This window comes from Medicago truncatula, chromosome 3, assembly GCF_003473485.1.
Source record: "Medicago truncatula cultivar Jemalong A17 chromosome 3, MtrunA17r5.0-ANR, whole genome shotgun sequence".
In the NCBI taxonomy this organism is placed as follows: Eukaryota; Viridiplantae; Streptophyta; class Magnoliopsida; order Fabales; family Fabaceae; genus Medicago; species Medicago truncatula.
Window position 1 is genome coordinate 42217356 of NC_053044.1, and position 15107 is coordinate 42232462.

General features: G+C 33.5%; 2 protein-coding genes and 1 non-coding gene across 8 annotated transcripts; all 3 read left to right on the plus strand.

The window, feature by feature from the left end:
• The first annotated feature begins 5967 nt into the window (after nucleotides 1-5967).
• TRNAQ-UUG (transfer RNA glutamine (anticodon UUG)) lies at nucleotides 5968-6039 on the plus strand. Its single transcript has one exon. It is a non-coding gene; the product is annotated as a tRNA-Gln (tRNA).
• Nucleotides 6040-6081: 42 nt separating this feature from the next.
• LOC11418463 (delta(3,5)-Delta(2,4)-dienoyl-CoA isomerase, peroxisomal) lies at nucleotides 6082-7213 on the plus strand. Its single transcript, XM_003601768.4, has one exon. It carries the CDS (start codon nucleotides 6171-6173, stop codon nucleotides 6987-6989), a length of 819 nt encoding a protein of 272 aa, XP_003601816.2. The 5' UTR covers nucleotides 6082-6170; the 3' UTR covers nucleotides 6990-7213.
• A 194-nt stretch (nucleotides 7214-7407) lies between these two features.
• Nucleotides 7408-14838, plus strand: LOC11439053 (protein LAZY 1). 6 transcript variants are annotated; one of them, XM_039831610.1, is made up of 8 exons: nucleotides 7408-8628; nucleotides 8853-8938; nucleotides 9159-9289; nucleotides 11927-12001; nucleotides 12106-12175; nucleotides 12692-13452; nucleotides 14121-14382; nucleotides 14571-14838. In XM_039831610.1, the coding sequence occupies exons 4-8, from the start codon at nucleotides 11996-11998 to the stop codon at nucleotides 14588-14590; spliced, it is 1119 nt and encodes a 372-aa protein (XP_039687544.1). In that variant the 5' UTR covers nucleotides 7408-8628; nucleotides 8853-8938; nucleotides 9159-9289; nucleotides 11927-11995; the 3' UTR covers nucleotides 14591-14838. The 6 variants fall into 6 exon arrangements, with proteins under 6 accessions (XP_039687544.1, XP_039687548.1, XP_039687543.1 ...); XM_039831614.1 differs by having other exon boundaries at nucleotides 12109-12175; XM_039831609.1 differs by lacking the exons at nucleotides 7408-8628; nucleotides 8853-8938; nucleotides 9159-9289 and adding an exon at nucleotides 11681-11818.
• The last annotated feature ends 269 nt before the right edge of the window (nucleotides 14839-15107 follow it).

Here is a 15107-nt window from a genome sequence, read left to right on the forward strand (position 1 = left end):
GAATAAGGCAGAGTATACAACTTTATTTTTTTTGCTCTTAAAAAAAACTTTATTTATTTTTAATAAAGATTGTATAACTTTAAATAAACAGTATTAAGAAAAAAGCGTATAAGTATTGTATTAGATGTAACCTTATCTTCAACGGCAAAAATGTATTAATGCATAAAGTTTATTTCTTAATTGATGACATTCACAATTGTAGAATCCAACAAATATTTGACAACTTTAAAAATGTTCATTTTCTGAAGAAAACACTTTAAACGGGAAGATTCGAATTCGATAACTTCGCGTCAACTCCGTTCAATGCTAATTTTCTTAAACATTGGTGGTTACGAATAATTAACGAGAAAATAGACAATTACCTCCCTAAAATTGTAAGTTTAGTTAATTACTCTCATGAAATTAACAAAATTTTAATTATCTCCTTGAAATTTCACAACGTTAATCAATTTATCCTTTCCGTCAAATTTTTCTGTTAGTGAACCTGACGTTTTGCAAATACCCCTGAAGTTTTGCACTTATATACAAAATGCTCCTAAACTTAAAAATTTATATTATTTTTTTCTTATAAACAAACAATTATAATAGTTAAATATTAAAACTAACTATTAATTTTCGAATTTGGAAAAACTACATGTATATATACATCAAAATAGGCTTCAAAATGAGGGAAAATATGTATTTTTTAAAGTGACAATAATGAGATCATTTGTGGATTAATTTCAAAGGTAAAGAAATATATATATGTCTAAGTATTTGACATTTCTCAATAAGTGTTCCTCTTTACATATCGATCACATATTTCATTTGTTGATAGTTTGTGTCTTTTTTAGATAATATTACTTAATATGCTATATATGATATGTCGGTCTGATGGTATTGTGGTGTGAGCTAGATTGTATACGATGAACGATTGTCCCTGCGTGAAGCACAGGCAAGAAGTTAGAATGAAGTTTTCTATAAAGTCTGTAAACAAGAACAAATCATATGAAAATATTGGGGGTTGTGTAGTTTAAATGATTTGAGCAAATTGTTGAAGGAGTTGGAGGAGTTAAAAGACTAAGATGGTGAAGGAGAAAATATAAATTTAAAACTGATTATTAATTTATCTATAAACCCCTAAAAATAATAATTTGTCTATTAGAAATAACCATTATTGTCACTTTAAAAATACACATTTTTTCCTATTTTGATGTATATATGCATGTAGTTTTTCCAAACTCCAAAATTAATAGTTAGCTTTAATATTCAATAGTTAATGGTTTGTCTTTAAGAAAAAAATAGGGTTTAATTACTCTTTTGGTCCCTTAACTTATTTTTTGGTTTCGTTTTGATTCCTTAACTATTAAAAGTTTCGTTTCGTTCCCATAACTTATTTTTGTGTTTTCTTTTGGTCCCTTAACTATTAAGAGTTTCGTTTTGGTCCCTTAACTTATTTTTTGGTTTCGTTTTGGTCCCTTAATTTATTTTTTTGTTTCATTTTGGTCCCTTAACTCTAATACATTCATCCTAACATAAAGGACCAAAGTGGTTGACGGAGGAAGAGTTAAGGGACCAAAACGAAATCAAAAAGTAAGTTAAAGGATCAAAACGAAACTTTTAATAGTTAAGGGACCAAAACGAAACCAAAAAGTAAGTTAAGGGACCAAAACGAAACTTTTAATAGTTAAGGGACCAAAACGAAACCAAAAAATAAGTTAAGGGACCAAAAGAGTAATTAAGCCAAAAAAATAATATAAATTTTTAAGTTTTGGGAACATTTTGCACATAAGTGCAAAAATTCAAGGGGGTATTTGCAAAACGTCATGTTCACTAACAGAAAAATTTGACGAATGGGTTAAATTGATTAACATTGTGAAATTTCATATAGATAATTGAAGTTTTGTTAATTTTAAAGGGGTAATTGATGAAAGTTACAATTTCATGAGGGTAATATCTATTTACTAAATAATTAAGTTGTACAACTATATAAAAGGACATCACTCAAGAAAAAAAACCTATATAAAAGGACATCACTCAAGAAAAAAAGCTATATAAAAGGACATGCATTTTGTCAAAAAAAAAATTACCCTCTAAATATATATATATATATATATATATATATATATATATATATATATATATATATGAAAGGACATGTATCATGTATGTAAGTATGTAAATTAAAGATGGTATTTTTACTTTTTTTTCTTCTGTGAATTCATCTTTGTGAGGTTAATAAGTGACGTGTCCGAGATTTGAGGTCGACTTCTGCATTTATTCTATAATGTCTTTACTGACTGAGTTAAATTTATATGGACATATATTTAGAGGGTGTATTAGATTAGGATTCTGAGAGATTTTAAAAGACTTTTTATTTATGAAAAAGTCTTGTGGTATTCAATCAAGATTCTTTGTAACTTAAAAAAAGTCTTGAGATCGAGACTCTTTATTTTCATTGAGTCCTTAAAATTCATAAAATCTTTTGAAATCTTATAAATTCATAAAATCATTTCAAATCCTTTACTTATAAATCCATAAAATTATTTCAAATCCTTTAAAATCTTATGATGTAAATCCATTGAAATCCTACAAAAAAATTTAAAATTCTTGAGACTTTTTTAAACAAAAATTGTCCTTTAAAATCCTAATCAAACATAATTTTACTCTTTTTATTATTTTCTGGTCGTCGTTTTTGAATAGTATTCTCCAATGTATTGGATTTTTGGAGTTTTTTCTTCTATTATACACTCATGTTTATTCATCAATAAATCTATATTTTGTTGCATGTAGTCTTTTTCTTTTCAATGAATTTGATGTATTATATTTTATTCTCATCTTCAATAAATTCATATTGTTTTGCACGTAATCTTCCATCATTTTAAACATTCATATAGTCTTTTGTCCTATCATAATTTTTTTTATCTTGTACTTAATTTTTTTTAACAATGTTATTAATCTTTTTATAAAATTTCAATTATTCAATTGATATTATCATGAAACCATTATAAATGGAACAAAATTTAACTTTCACTGAAATTTAAATTTGCACATGACAAAAAACAAACTCTGTTTAAAAAAAACTAACTTTGTTTTAAAATATATATGTTCTTAGGTTTATTGAAAGGAGTAATAGAAGCCATTGATAAAATTTGAAATTGACAAATTATATCCTAAAAAAACACGTAATAATTTTTAAAAGTCAGACTTTTTTTTTATAAAATAGCAAAACTTTTTTTTTGAGGGAAAACTTTTTTATTTATTTGAAATAAAAGTCAAGTAAAAATATAATAATACCGTAAAAAGCTACTTTTGCATATACCGAACTTGTAAAAGTTGAGAGAAAATATAGGGAAAGTGATATCCAATCTAATAGAAAATGATTGAATGCTTGTACGGAAAACAAGAGACATACGAGAATGATTTGTTTTGACGGGAAGAAATATAGTGAATTGTTTCTTGAACAAAAAAAGAAAGAAATATAAATTGTTTTTTTTTAAGAAAGAAAATAGAAAATGATTGAATGATGAGAATTGATACACATGAAAGCATTCACGAGTAATGATATTTTTAAGGAAATGTTAACTCGTGCTCTTAGGGCACATATTAAGAATTTCACTAATGGAAATTTTGTCTTGAAAATTGCGTTAATTTAATGTTCAAAATATCTAATATTAATTATTTTCAATTAATACTTACCATTAGTGGTAAGAATTTAATGCTTAACATGTGCCCTAAGGGCACAAGTTAACATGACCCTATTTTGAAATACTCGTTGACGTTTTATTCTCTTTCTTGCCAACATATAATTCACATTCTTTAAAAAAAACACATATAATTCACATTATTTGCTCCCGTGAGGTTTTTTTTTTTTTTTTTTTAACAAGCTAAAATTGGGTATATTACAACAATAGAGTATCCTTAATAACACAAGGTGTTTTAATAAGAATTTCAAAGTATACATGCGATCAAGTCACAAATAGGTGAAAATACAACAAATCAGTTGACGCAAAGACAAACAAACAGGTTCGACCGCCACATATGAAAATTTGGACGAATATTAATATTAGAAGTCTTCATCCACAAAAAGAATGTAGCTTTACTTTATATAGCAACTGATTGATATGACTTTTTATGTTCTTAAATATTCGGTTGTTTCTTTCCTTCCAGAAAACCCAAAAGCAACAAAACCAAACAAGCTGCAAAAAGAAACAATGAGCTCTCAAACCACTTGAAGAATAAGTAAACTGAACAGCATGCTCAAATGAGATGGATTGGTGGTAGAAATGTCAAACCAAGACCGTGTAAGGGCCCACAAAGAAGCGAAGTAGGGACAAGACAAAAACAGATGTTGAGTAGTCTCTAACCCTCCACGCCCAATCACACATAGTTTATTATCGTGAGAAACAATGTCGTGCGCCACCATATTATCCTTCGTCAGCAACCTGTTCTGAAGGAGTCTCCATGTCAAAATTGAAACCTTTAAGGGAACATGTTTATGCCAAATAAAATATGTAATAGCAACAGAGCTTGGAGCCTCCTGACTAGTGATCATCATGTACACACCCCTGACCGAGTAACCGCCAATAGGATCAAGCCGCCACTGCCATTGATATGTAGAATTATATTGCACACGTATATCAAGAAGTAAAATCATACACTCTACTAACAAATCCTCATCTTATGCCCATAACCGACGGCGACACTATCAAGCTGCCCCGCCTTCCCCCCAACCTAAATCACACATTGTCGCCACCAAAGTCAACTTATTCACAACTAAGCCGAAAAGGCGGCTATATCGCACACACAAGGGAGAATCTCCCGACCACAGATCTATCCAGAAGAAAGTATCCGCACCATTACCAACACTTCTTACAACATTCTCCTCAACCCCCCCCCCCCCCCCCCCCCCCCCCCCCCCCCCATCATCCAACCTCCCTACCTCCTCACCATAACAAGGCATTACATCTTCTATCAACTAACATCCTCCAGCACCATTTTTCTAACAAAGCAGTGTTAAACTCCCTCATCGTCCTAACCCCCAAACCTCCATGCTCCTTATCTAAACAAACATTTATAAAGACTCCCCACCAAAGATATCAGCCGAAAATCATTTAAGTTTCCGTGAGCTTACCTCAGTTGGTTGGACATTACATAATACAAGTAGAGGTCGGGGTTTGAACCTAACCCCCGAACACCCCACTTATTCTCCTTAAAAGGGAAATTTATAGCCATTAGTCTACTTGAAAGAAATAAAGACACATTCTTTAAAAAAACATATGTTCACGTGGAAATCTTTCCTTCCAACGAATTAACACGAAAGATAGATAAGCTCAAATTAAATCTTTAAATAGATATTGGTTGATAGATTTAAGGATACAACCATTCTATTAGGTTGTATGAAACATTGAAGACGAAAGTAACATAGAAAAATGCACAAAAGGAGGAAAAAATGACATGCACAAAACAATGTATAAGTAAAAGATAAAAAAAGAAAATGATCACATCCTCTAAGACACTCTTTCAACACTCCAATAAAAGTAAGTCATGTAATCCTATTGTTATTTCCATCGCCTACTTCGATGACCATTTATTTTATGCCTTCTCAATTCATTTATTCTTTATCATCATTTTAACACATACAAAACACAAAAATTGATTGTTATTGTAATATTTAAACTTTTGCTTTTAATCCATATGAAAAAATTGATCTTTTTAACTATTGTAAAATTTTCATCAGCATTTTTGTCCATACAAATGGTAAAGAAAAATGTTATACTAATTAACAAGTGCGATTTTTTTTGTAGGGTTAAAAATAAAATTATGAATATTTATAAAAGTCATTTACTTTTTTTTCTTGAGAGCCACTAAGCCGGTGACCATTTACTTTATTAAATCTTTTTATTATTAAAAGGAAAAGACATAAATTTAATTTAAAAGTAAAGTTTAAGTCTATAAAATCCGATATGTAAAATCAAAGAGCACGAGGGTTCTATGGTGTAGTGGTTAGCACTCTGGACTTTGAATCCAGCGACCTGGGTTCGACTCCCGGTAGGACCTGATTTTTTTCTATGGTAAATCAACCTATTTTTTTTTCTTTTCCTCTTCGTGCTATCACCATCAAAAACTAGTGTTTGGATTTGGTTCAATAAACTTTTTAGCAGAACTGGTGTTGTGTGGGTTAACCAAGAATGGAAGAGAAATACAAAACTCTAAAAATTGTGGATAAAGTTCCAAAATCCGGTGTATTATATCTTAACCTGAATCGTCCCTTACAACACAACGCCCTAACACACGATTTCTTCTCTGAATTCCCCAAAGCCCTTTACGCTCTCGATCACAACCCTAATGTCAACGTTATCGTCTTATCCGGTGCCGGCAAACACTTCTGCTCCGGCATCGACCTTTCCCTATTAAAATCCACCGCCGATTCAAATTCCGTCCCCGGCGGTGAATCTCTCCGTCGACAGATCCTCGCGATGCAAGAGTCCATCACAGCCTTAGAACGATGCCGTAAGCCTGTGATTGCAAGCATACACGGAGCTTGCATAGGTGGTGGAATAGATATCATAACAGCTTGTGATATAAGGGTTTGTACAGAGGACGCGTTTTTCTCTGTCAAAGAAGTGGATTTAGCTTTAGCGGCTGATCTTGGAACACTTCAGAGGCTTCCCACTATTGTTGGTTTCGGTAACGCGATGGAGTTGGCTTTGACGGCGAGGAGATTCTCCGGCTTAGAGGCTAAGGAGTTAGGTCTTGTTTCTCGTGTTTTCCATTCCAAAAATGATCTTGATCAAGGAGTTAGGGTTATTGCTGAAGCAATTGCTACCAAGTCTCCAATTGCAGTTACTGGGACAAAAACCGTGTTGCTTAGAAGCAGGGACTTAACAGTGGATCAAGGATTGGATTTTGTTGCAACCTTGAATTCTGCTAGGCTGTTATCTGGTGACTTACCTGAAGCAGTTACGGCACATATGCAGAAACGGAAACCAGTTTTTTCAAAGCTCTAATTCCAACCGACCGGAATAGGATGATGTATTTGCTATTTTTGGTGTTATTATTGATCTTCTCTAAGACATACAAATAAGACAGACATTTGCTTGCTTCTTTTACTACTTGCTTGCATGCCAAGAAATAAAAATCATCAAGTACTGTTATTCATTCTTTGCTATTCTCATTACCTTATTTGTACTGTATAGTAAATTATTATATTCTATTATATGTGTTGATGTGATTCTTGTGCAACAAACGAAACTGCCTTTCCTTATGCTCTTATTATGACGAGTCCACAATTTTTTTGTCATGTTGCCTTTATCATATACATAGCTAGTATCGGGCTAAACATGATTTTCTTGCAGCCAAATGTGATTGCTCATGTTATGATCCAAAAACATCTGTAATCCTTTAAATTTTAATTTAATCCTAACTTGATTGTTATGGTTTCTCATGTCATGTCAAGTTTAACATATTGTGTGTCGTGTACCACATTAGTGTAATTGATCTACCCTAACGTAGTAAGTCTGCTAATCGATCGAGTATTGAGCTAATAAATTAGGACGTTGGGCAACCAAATTAATGGATAAGCCGCTAATCCTTTCACTAGGAAAGGAGAAAACATGACAAGATGGTTTCGGATGACCGACAGAGTGGTAAGGAGTTTGAATATGTGGCCCCATTACCCATATGGCCAAAGGCACAAGCCCCGTGAGGAGGCTCGTTCACTTTCTATACAAGGAGCCTGCCTTACCCTGTTTTGGCTCTCTCTCTCTCTCTCTCTCAATCTGTATTCACTATCACATTATACCAAGGCTGACTTTGGCTTCAGAGTGCCTTTTATATAATGTTGTAAAAGGACCATGTACATGATTTTATTAATAATATTCAACATTTTTGTCCAGCAACAGAATCTGTCGGTGTCTGTACTCGTCCTTTGTTAGGCTGACATTGTTGTTGTCAATCCTTCCACTTGGTCTATGGTTCTTGTTCTAGACTGGTACAAACTCACTGCTTCTGGTCTAATATAGAAACTTTTTAATTACTTATTTTCGATGCCCTGTTTTTGAATTAGATGGATTTTGAATATTCTTCTAGGGTGAGATTGAAATTCTATAATGATCGGGCTTTCCCAAGCATTACATAAAGCAATTGTGTGACTACGTTATCCTCTTGAAATCTTAACTTACTTGATGTAACTTATTTATCATCATCATGTCATCCCAAAGTTGTTTAAACGTTATATATTCTCTGTTTAACCAATATGTCATCCCAAATAAAACGGGGTTTCTGTCATATGCAATGGACTGTGGATAATGAAGAACAAAAAGACTATCAATGTGGATGCGGTATTTCCTTGCATTACTTAGGAGAGGCATGGAACCCTTATTCCAGGAATATATGTTTCAAACTGGTTTTAGGCTCATTGTGACTTTATTTTGACTGTGTTCATTGTGGCTTTGGCTACAAGGACTTCATGTCATCAAGGACTTCATGATTCAAGGAGACTTTGACAAAGGAAATAGATGTATGCCCTTGCTTGCTACTTTTTTTTATCTCTTCTCAGTCTCGGCTACTTTTCCATTATCTATCCATTGCAGGGAACTTGATGCAAAAGTATATATGGTCGTACTTTCAAAAATGAGAATTTTAATCGTGAGTTCTGCTTGCTTACCCCTTTCTTCCACTATTCAAATTTCATTTTATGTTATTTACCGAATGGATGTGCATTTTCATTTCTTTAAACCCACCTCACTCCTTTACCTTTGCTTTTCAAGATACTGTCCCCTTTCACTATGTTTAGTTTAGGGAAATGATTGCTGCTGAATTAGTTTAAGCAATATTGCAAATATGATAATACTTGTGTACAATATCTCCAGTGTCTCGGACTGGACCAGGAGCTGTTAGCATGACAAATGCTGGTCCCAACACTAACGGGAGTCAGTTTTTCATATGCACTATCAAGGTAATCATTCTTCTATACTTTTAATTCTCTGATTCTTCTGCTCAAAATCTACTAAGCTTGGGTCTATTAGACAAGTTGAGAGACCGACATTTTAATCCTTCCCCAAGTTCCATTGTTGAGCATCTTTTAGTTTCAATTAATTGATAACTGGTTTCAAAAGAACTCTTATAAGATGATTGATTTTTGATAAAATAATAAACTTGTCGGATGACATCGGCAGACACCGTGGCTGGATCAGAGACATGTTGTATTTGGCCAAGTTTTGGAAGGCAAGGACATTGTTAGGTTGATTGAACCACAGGACACAGATTGTGGTGGTCCTCCCTGAAAGAAGGTGGTTATCAGTGACTGGTGAGCTTCCAATTGCTTGACATGTTTTGTTTTCTCATGGCTTCTCTTTATTTCTTGCTGCTGAGGAGGAAAAGGAGCTCCTGCTTTCTCAAATTTTTGTTTGACTGTTCTAAATGAGTTCTCTACCTTCCTTATTTTCATACTAGGACCTACAAACTCTTACCACCTATTTGTATAATAGTAGAAATATAGTTGGAGTTAGTACCATATTGAGAGATTTCAAATCCTACATGGGTAGAGTATCTTTAAGTTAAGTCAAAATGCAGAAACCCTTCTTTCAAATATTTTAAGATGATATCCATTTGACTGTTTCTTAAATGTGGAAGGATCTAGCTTAATTGTCACTAGCACTAGTCTGCAAAATTGGAGTGTGATGACTGCCGTTGATGTTCGGGGTTCATCTTCCTCTTCTTCCGTTTCATGCCAAAGACAAAACTTAGAACTTCACATATCTCTCATTTTGACATTATTTGATGAATGGTGTCAGGCTTTAAGCTGTCTTACCGTACACGGCTACACGCTGTATAAAAAATAATAAAGTTCAGTGTTCTGAATGCTCACTCTATCACAAAATATTCTATCTTTTATCCAGTATCTATTTAACAAATTTCACTATACATACATATTACCTTGGAAACCGATTTTGTTAGTATAAGTTATTCCCAAAACAAAATTTAATATGGTATTAGAACCTATCAACCAGGGCATCACCATTTATACATATACAAGCACCAAACCTAATAGTGCTGAGCGTGAGCGTGAGGGAATGTATTGAAAAAACCAAGTTCCACTTTGATCAAAAGATATAATTACTGATTTTATTCAAGAGTTTTTTAAAAAGTAGCATGACTTTCTCAAGAATGAGACAACATGGTGAATAATGTGCTAAAAATGTTAACATATCTTTAGGTAAAAAAAAGGTCAGTTGAATGATTTTCCTGAAGAGATAAAAAGACATGCAGGATAAAATAATGGATTTTTATTTTACAATGTGTGCCTTTCTCTCTTAGATAACATAAATGATTTAGGAACATAAAAAGTACACCCAACACCGTATTTTCATGTGTATTCCAATATCAACCATCAATAGTAAAGGTCAAAGTAAACTAAACCACATGTCTTAATTCTTAGCCAACCAAAGAAAAAGTACACGGATTTATGTTTGACATACTGATCATTCATAGCCACAAGTGCAGGTTAGTTTTTTTGACCAAAGGTGCAAGTTAGATAAATTTGGAATATGGGCGTTATTATTTAGAAAATGAAAGAACTGGCTTTTTTGTATGTTTGTTTTGGAGTCATTCTACTCTACAGTACCACTAGGTCCAGGGGATTCGGGTAATATATATGTTTGTGCTCACATCACATGCTTCAATAAAGTTAAGTGACATGTTGGTTTTTTTAAGGGAGAGTTAAATGACATGTTGACAGCAGCAAATAATGTACCAACATGGTTGTGGGTATAAAACCAATTTTGAGGTAAGCTCTTAAGTAAAATTCAACGCGGTTTAATTTTATACAAGATAAAATAAGAAGAAAAAGACAATAAACAATTTGCAGTGGGTTTCAGGGTATAAAGCTCATTTCAGGAAAATTCACCCCACACCCACAAAGTTATCCATCCTAACAAATTATAAAAAATCTAACTTTTACCCTTTTTTCTTTTAATTTTTTATTTTCACTTCAACGTTTCTGAAATTCACCAAAAGTATAAAAAAAATCTGAAAAACTTGAACCAAGTTTACCATAATCAAATTTGTAAACCGATAAACTTGAAGCAAGTTCTCCGATTCTGTCTTTAATACTGAAAAATTGGAGACATGTTTACCAAAAAATCATAACGGAAAACTTGTCGTAAGTTTACTGGTTCTATGTTTTTTTTTAGATCTCTAATGTTGATTTTGTGTTGTTTTTGTGCAATAGGTATAGTATAGAGAATTCTGAGTTAAGTAATAAAAAGCAAAATTATCTGTAGAAACACACTGTTACATTCACAACCAGTTAGTGTATGATACACAAGAAGCTGTAAAAGGGGGATTAGAGATAATGTGACCATTCTCGTGAGGGGGATGTACTAGGATTTTGCCCCAAGATTTCTCTTTGCCTTTCATGGCTGTTGCCATGTGTCAACTGGTCGTACATGGTCAATACGTCGCCGAAGAAAACTTCTGTTGGCGTGTGATATCCATTGCCTGAAAAATTGCTGGCATACACAACCAATCAAGTTATACTCACATCTCCATCGGTGCATATCAGTGTGGTGTGCATGTGCATAAAATAAGTGAAATTCTTTTTTTCCCATACCTCTTACGTACCCTCCGGATATTTTGCTTCCCGGTTGGATTCTAGAAACCGAAACAGGAAAACATGCTTATGTTTCTGGACTCAAATTATCATCATGAGTAAAATTATAAGGCAACCTTACTGTTTTGTCAAGCTGCACATGATCGGATAGGTGAAGATTGATCAGGACCCACACGGCAGCTATTACTAGTAGGCTATTTGGATGTTGACATATAATAAACAATGGTTTGTAAGTATCTCTATGTTTTATCTCTATAGACATAAGCAGGTAGCTTTATGGAATGTGATCGGTCTTAAGAAATTAATTGAGTTATTCCTTCTCCTCTTATATAGATTATCATCAGAACTGTCAAGCTATCAGAAAACAAGACTTTGCATGTGTAAACATAACACTATCAAAGAATGAAGGTAACTAAGATCGATCAATGGCTAATTGAATATCATATAAATGCCTTGCTGCTTCAACTGCATATACATATAATCAATATTCTAATTTAGTTCTTAATTTGTAGCAGTTACTTGGATGGATGCATAGAAAACTTCGGCAGAATAGCACTGAACCTTTCAAAGACCTGGTCACTGGTAAACTATCTCTCTCTCTCTCTCTATATATATATATATGTGTGTGTGTGTGTGCGCGCGCGCGCGCTTGATAGCTGTTGGCAAGCTGCATACAATATTTTATCATCATATACATGTTTATATTCTTCCAAAAGTAGACAATGAATTAATGCCAGATTTAACTAGGCATGTCTATTACATGCATGATTTGATCGGCGATGTCACTACAACATCTTGAAGTCTTGTCCAACGCATATATCACCGTCCATAAGTATTGCCCACTCTAAACTAGCTCACAAACAAACCATTAAGAAGATATATATATATATATATATATATATATTTGAACCAAATTGATAGAAATGAATTAGTCCAACATATAAATTTGTTGCTCCATAAAATATCTTTTGCTTCGTCTAGAATGATCAGAAGTCTTGGCGAGTGAGGGCTATTGTATTCCGAATGCCACTTGAGTTCATGGTTGGCCAACCGTCATAGACATCCTTTGTTAGTTATAATATTTGTGTTGCGTTTCAGGGCAGGCAACATCAGTTGATGAGGAAAACAACTACTATTACTATCTGAAACCGAAATTTGGGAGCTGCAAATATGTGAAACAAACTCAGAAAGAGCAGTTTAAGCTTAGAAAATCTTTCGAAGCAGTTGGGAGTGGTAGAGCAGTAGATGAGGAAGAAGATAAGGAGGCATGGAGTGGTGTTTTCCCCGGCTTCCTAGCAATTGGAACTCTTGGTTTGGAGACAGATCCATCACCACTAACACCATCATTTTCCATCTCCGTTGAGAATATAATAACTGAAAGGGAAGCTGAAGTGACCGAGAAAGAGCTGAAGGTGATCAACAATGAGCTAGAGAAAGTTCTTGTGCTAACCAACAACAATGATGATTCATCTGGCAGAAACAGCCATGTAAGCACCGCAGGGAGAAATAGTCATGGACGCATCAGCATAGAATCAAACTCCATTTGTCCACTTCAGGGATATCTCTTTGGATCCGCAGTTGAATTATCAGAAACAAAAACTTCTTCCATATCAGTGTCAAAGAATAAGGAGCAGCAACACCACAGCCAGAGAACAACACTGGCTGAGCTGTTTCAGAGAAGCAAACAAGCAGATCAGGACAATCTTGTTGGTGCAAAGGATGATACTGACAAAGAAAAGGAGGAGGCCAATAAATCTGCCATGCATCTCATGAGAAAAAAGCTCAAGAAAAAAAGGGCACATGCTTCTTCCCAGACCTCTGTTGATTCAACTTCAGCAGACAGAAAACTGCATAATAAGGTGCTACACACATTTTTTTACTTTATTTTTTTTTATTTTTATATACTCCCTCCGTCCCAAATTGTATGACGTTTTGGACATTTCACACATATTAAGAAATGTAATTAATATTGTGTGGGAAAAAGATATTATGAGTTGTTTTACAAAATTGTTCTCAATAAATGATATGGGAAAGATAAATGAAGGAATTGAAAGAAGAGAGAGTAATAAATAGTTAAGGATATAATAGGAAAAGTAACATTAATTTTTCATTGGTATTGTAAAGCGACATATAATTTGGGACAAATATTTTTTCTAAAGTGACATACAATTTGGGACGGAGGGAGTATTATCTGTATGTCTGTAATCCAAGATTCATGCGCAACTTGGCAAGAGAAAAATGATTCGCATCAGATAGTATTGAAGTATATATTTGTTTGATTTTTTTTTTGGTTACAATATATTTGTTTGATTAATCTTTATAAGAGTGGTGGATATCAATTTGCTACTTCGTAATTGTATAGAAAGTGGTTGGGGGTAAGAAATGTCATATAACATATAACTAGCTTAATAACTCTAAATTTTGCAGTTCTTAATTTCTCCAATCATTTGCCTTTTTGTTTCCAATTAGTATTTATTTAATGTCCCTAGACTTTAGCTAACTGTATTAATTAATCTGTGGGTTGTAGATTCTCCAGATGTTTCACCGGAAAGTTCACCCTGAAAATCCAACATGTGCAGAGAAGTACGAGAAGAAGAAAATTATGAATGAGGGAGGCCACAACAAAAGTAACAAAGTTGAAGAGGAATCTATAATGATACAGCCAAAAAGAGCAGTTGGAAAGGAAAACATAGGACAATGCAAGAAGAGGCAACTCCAAATTACCCTTGGCAGTGGCAGTGAAGATTCATCTGAGAATATGGAGCAGTGGATCAAAACAGATGCGGACTGTAAGCATACGTACATACATACATACATCTATCTCACTCTGCATTGGCATTATATTTCAAATGTGTTTTAGTTAACTGATGAAAGAATTTGAAAATTCAATTGAAGTAATTAAGCAGCATAGCATAAACAAAATAAAATGAAAACTCAAGCGCATGGCTAAGATTTTGGAACTTGTTTTAAATTGCAGACTTAGTGTTGGAGCTCTAAAAGGCAAAGGGCGAACGGAATTGGGCTCTCTCCGCGAGCATCAAATTAATATGAAAGATATGATCTTCATGGGAAGACTATGCATTGCCAGTAATTGGTTTTGTTTTTCTTTAATGTGTGTTAATTTCAAACGTAGAACCTTATGTTTTGTGTCTTTAGTTAATTATTTGAGGTTGTTGTTTAAGAGTGTTAAGAGTCTTTCCAGATATGGTTTCACAAGGATGAATGAAGAAAAAGAATTTCTATGATTGTGTGCTATTTATTAAGCAATTGAATGTAAAGAAGGAAGCAATTAAATAAGATTTGGTTTATGGCTTCACATGATGATATGATATGTAGAAGCAAGTTTAATGTTCAAAAGTAAGGTATACATAGTTGCGACAGTCATAAAATTCAGCTTCACTTTCAGTTCTCCTATACATGATGCGAGAGATTTTACATTGCATTGCATTACATTTGATAGAAGTTGAGTTGAGGTCTAATGGAAGTAAACTAGAGGCAATCCGAATTATTACAT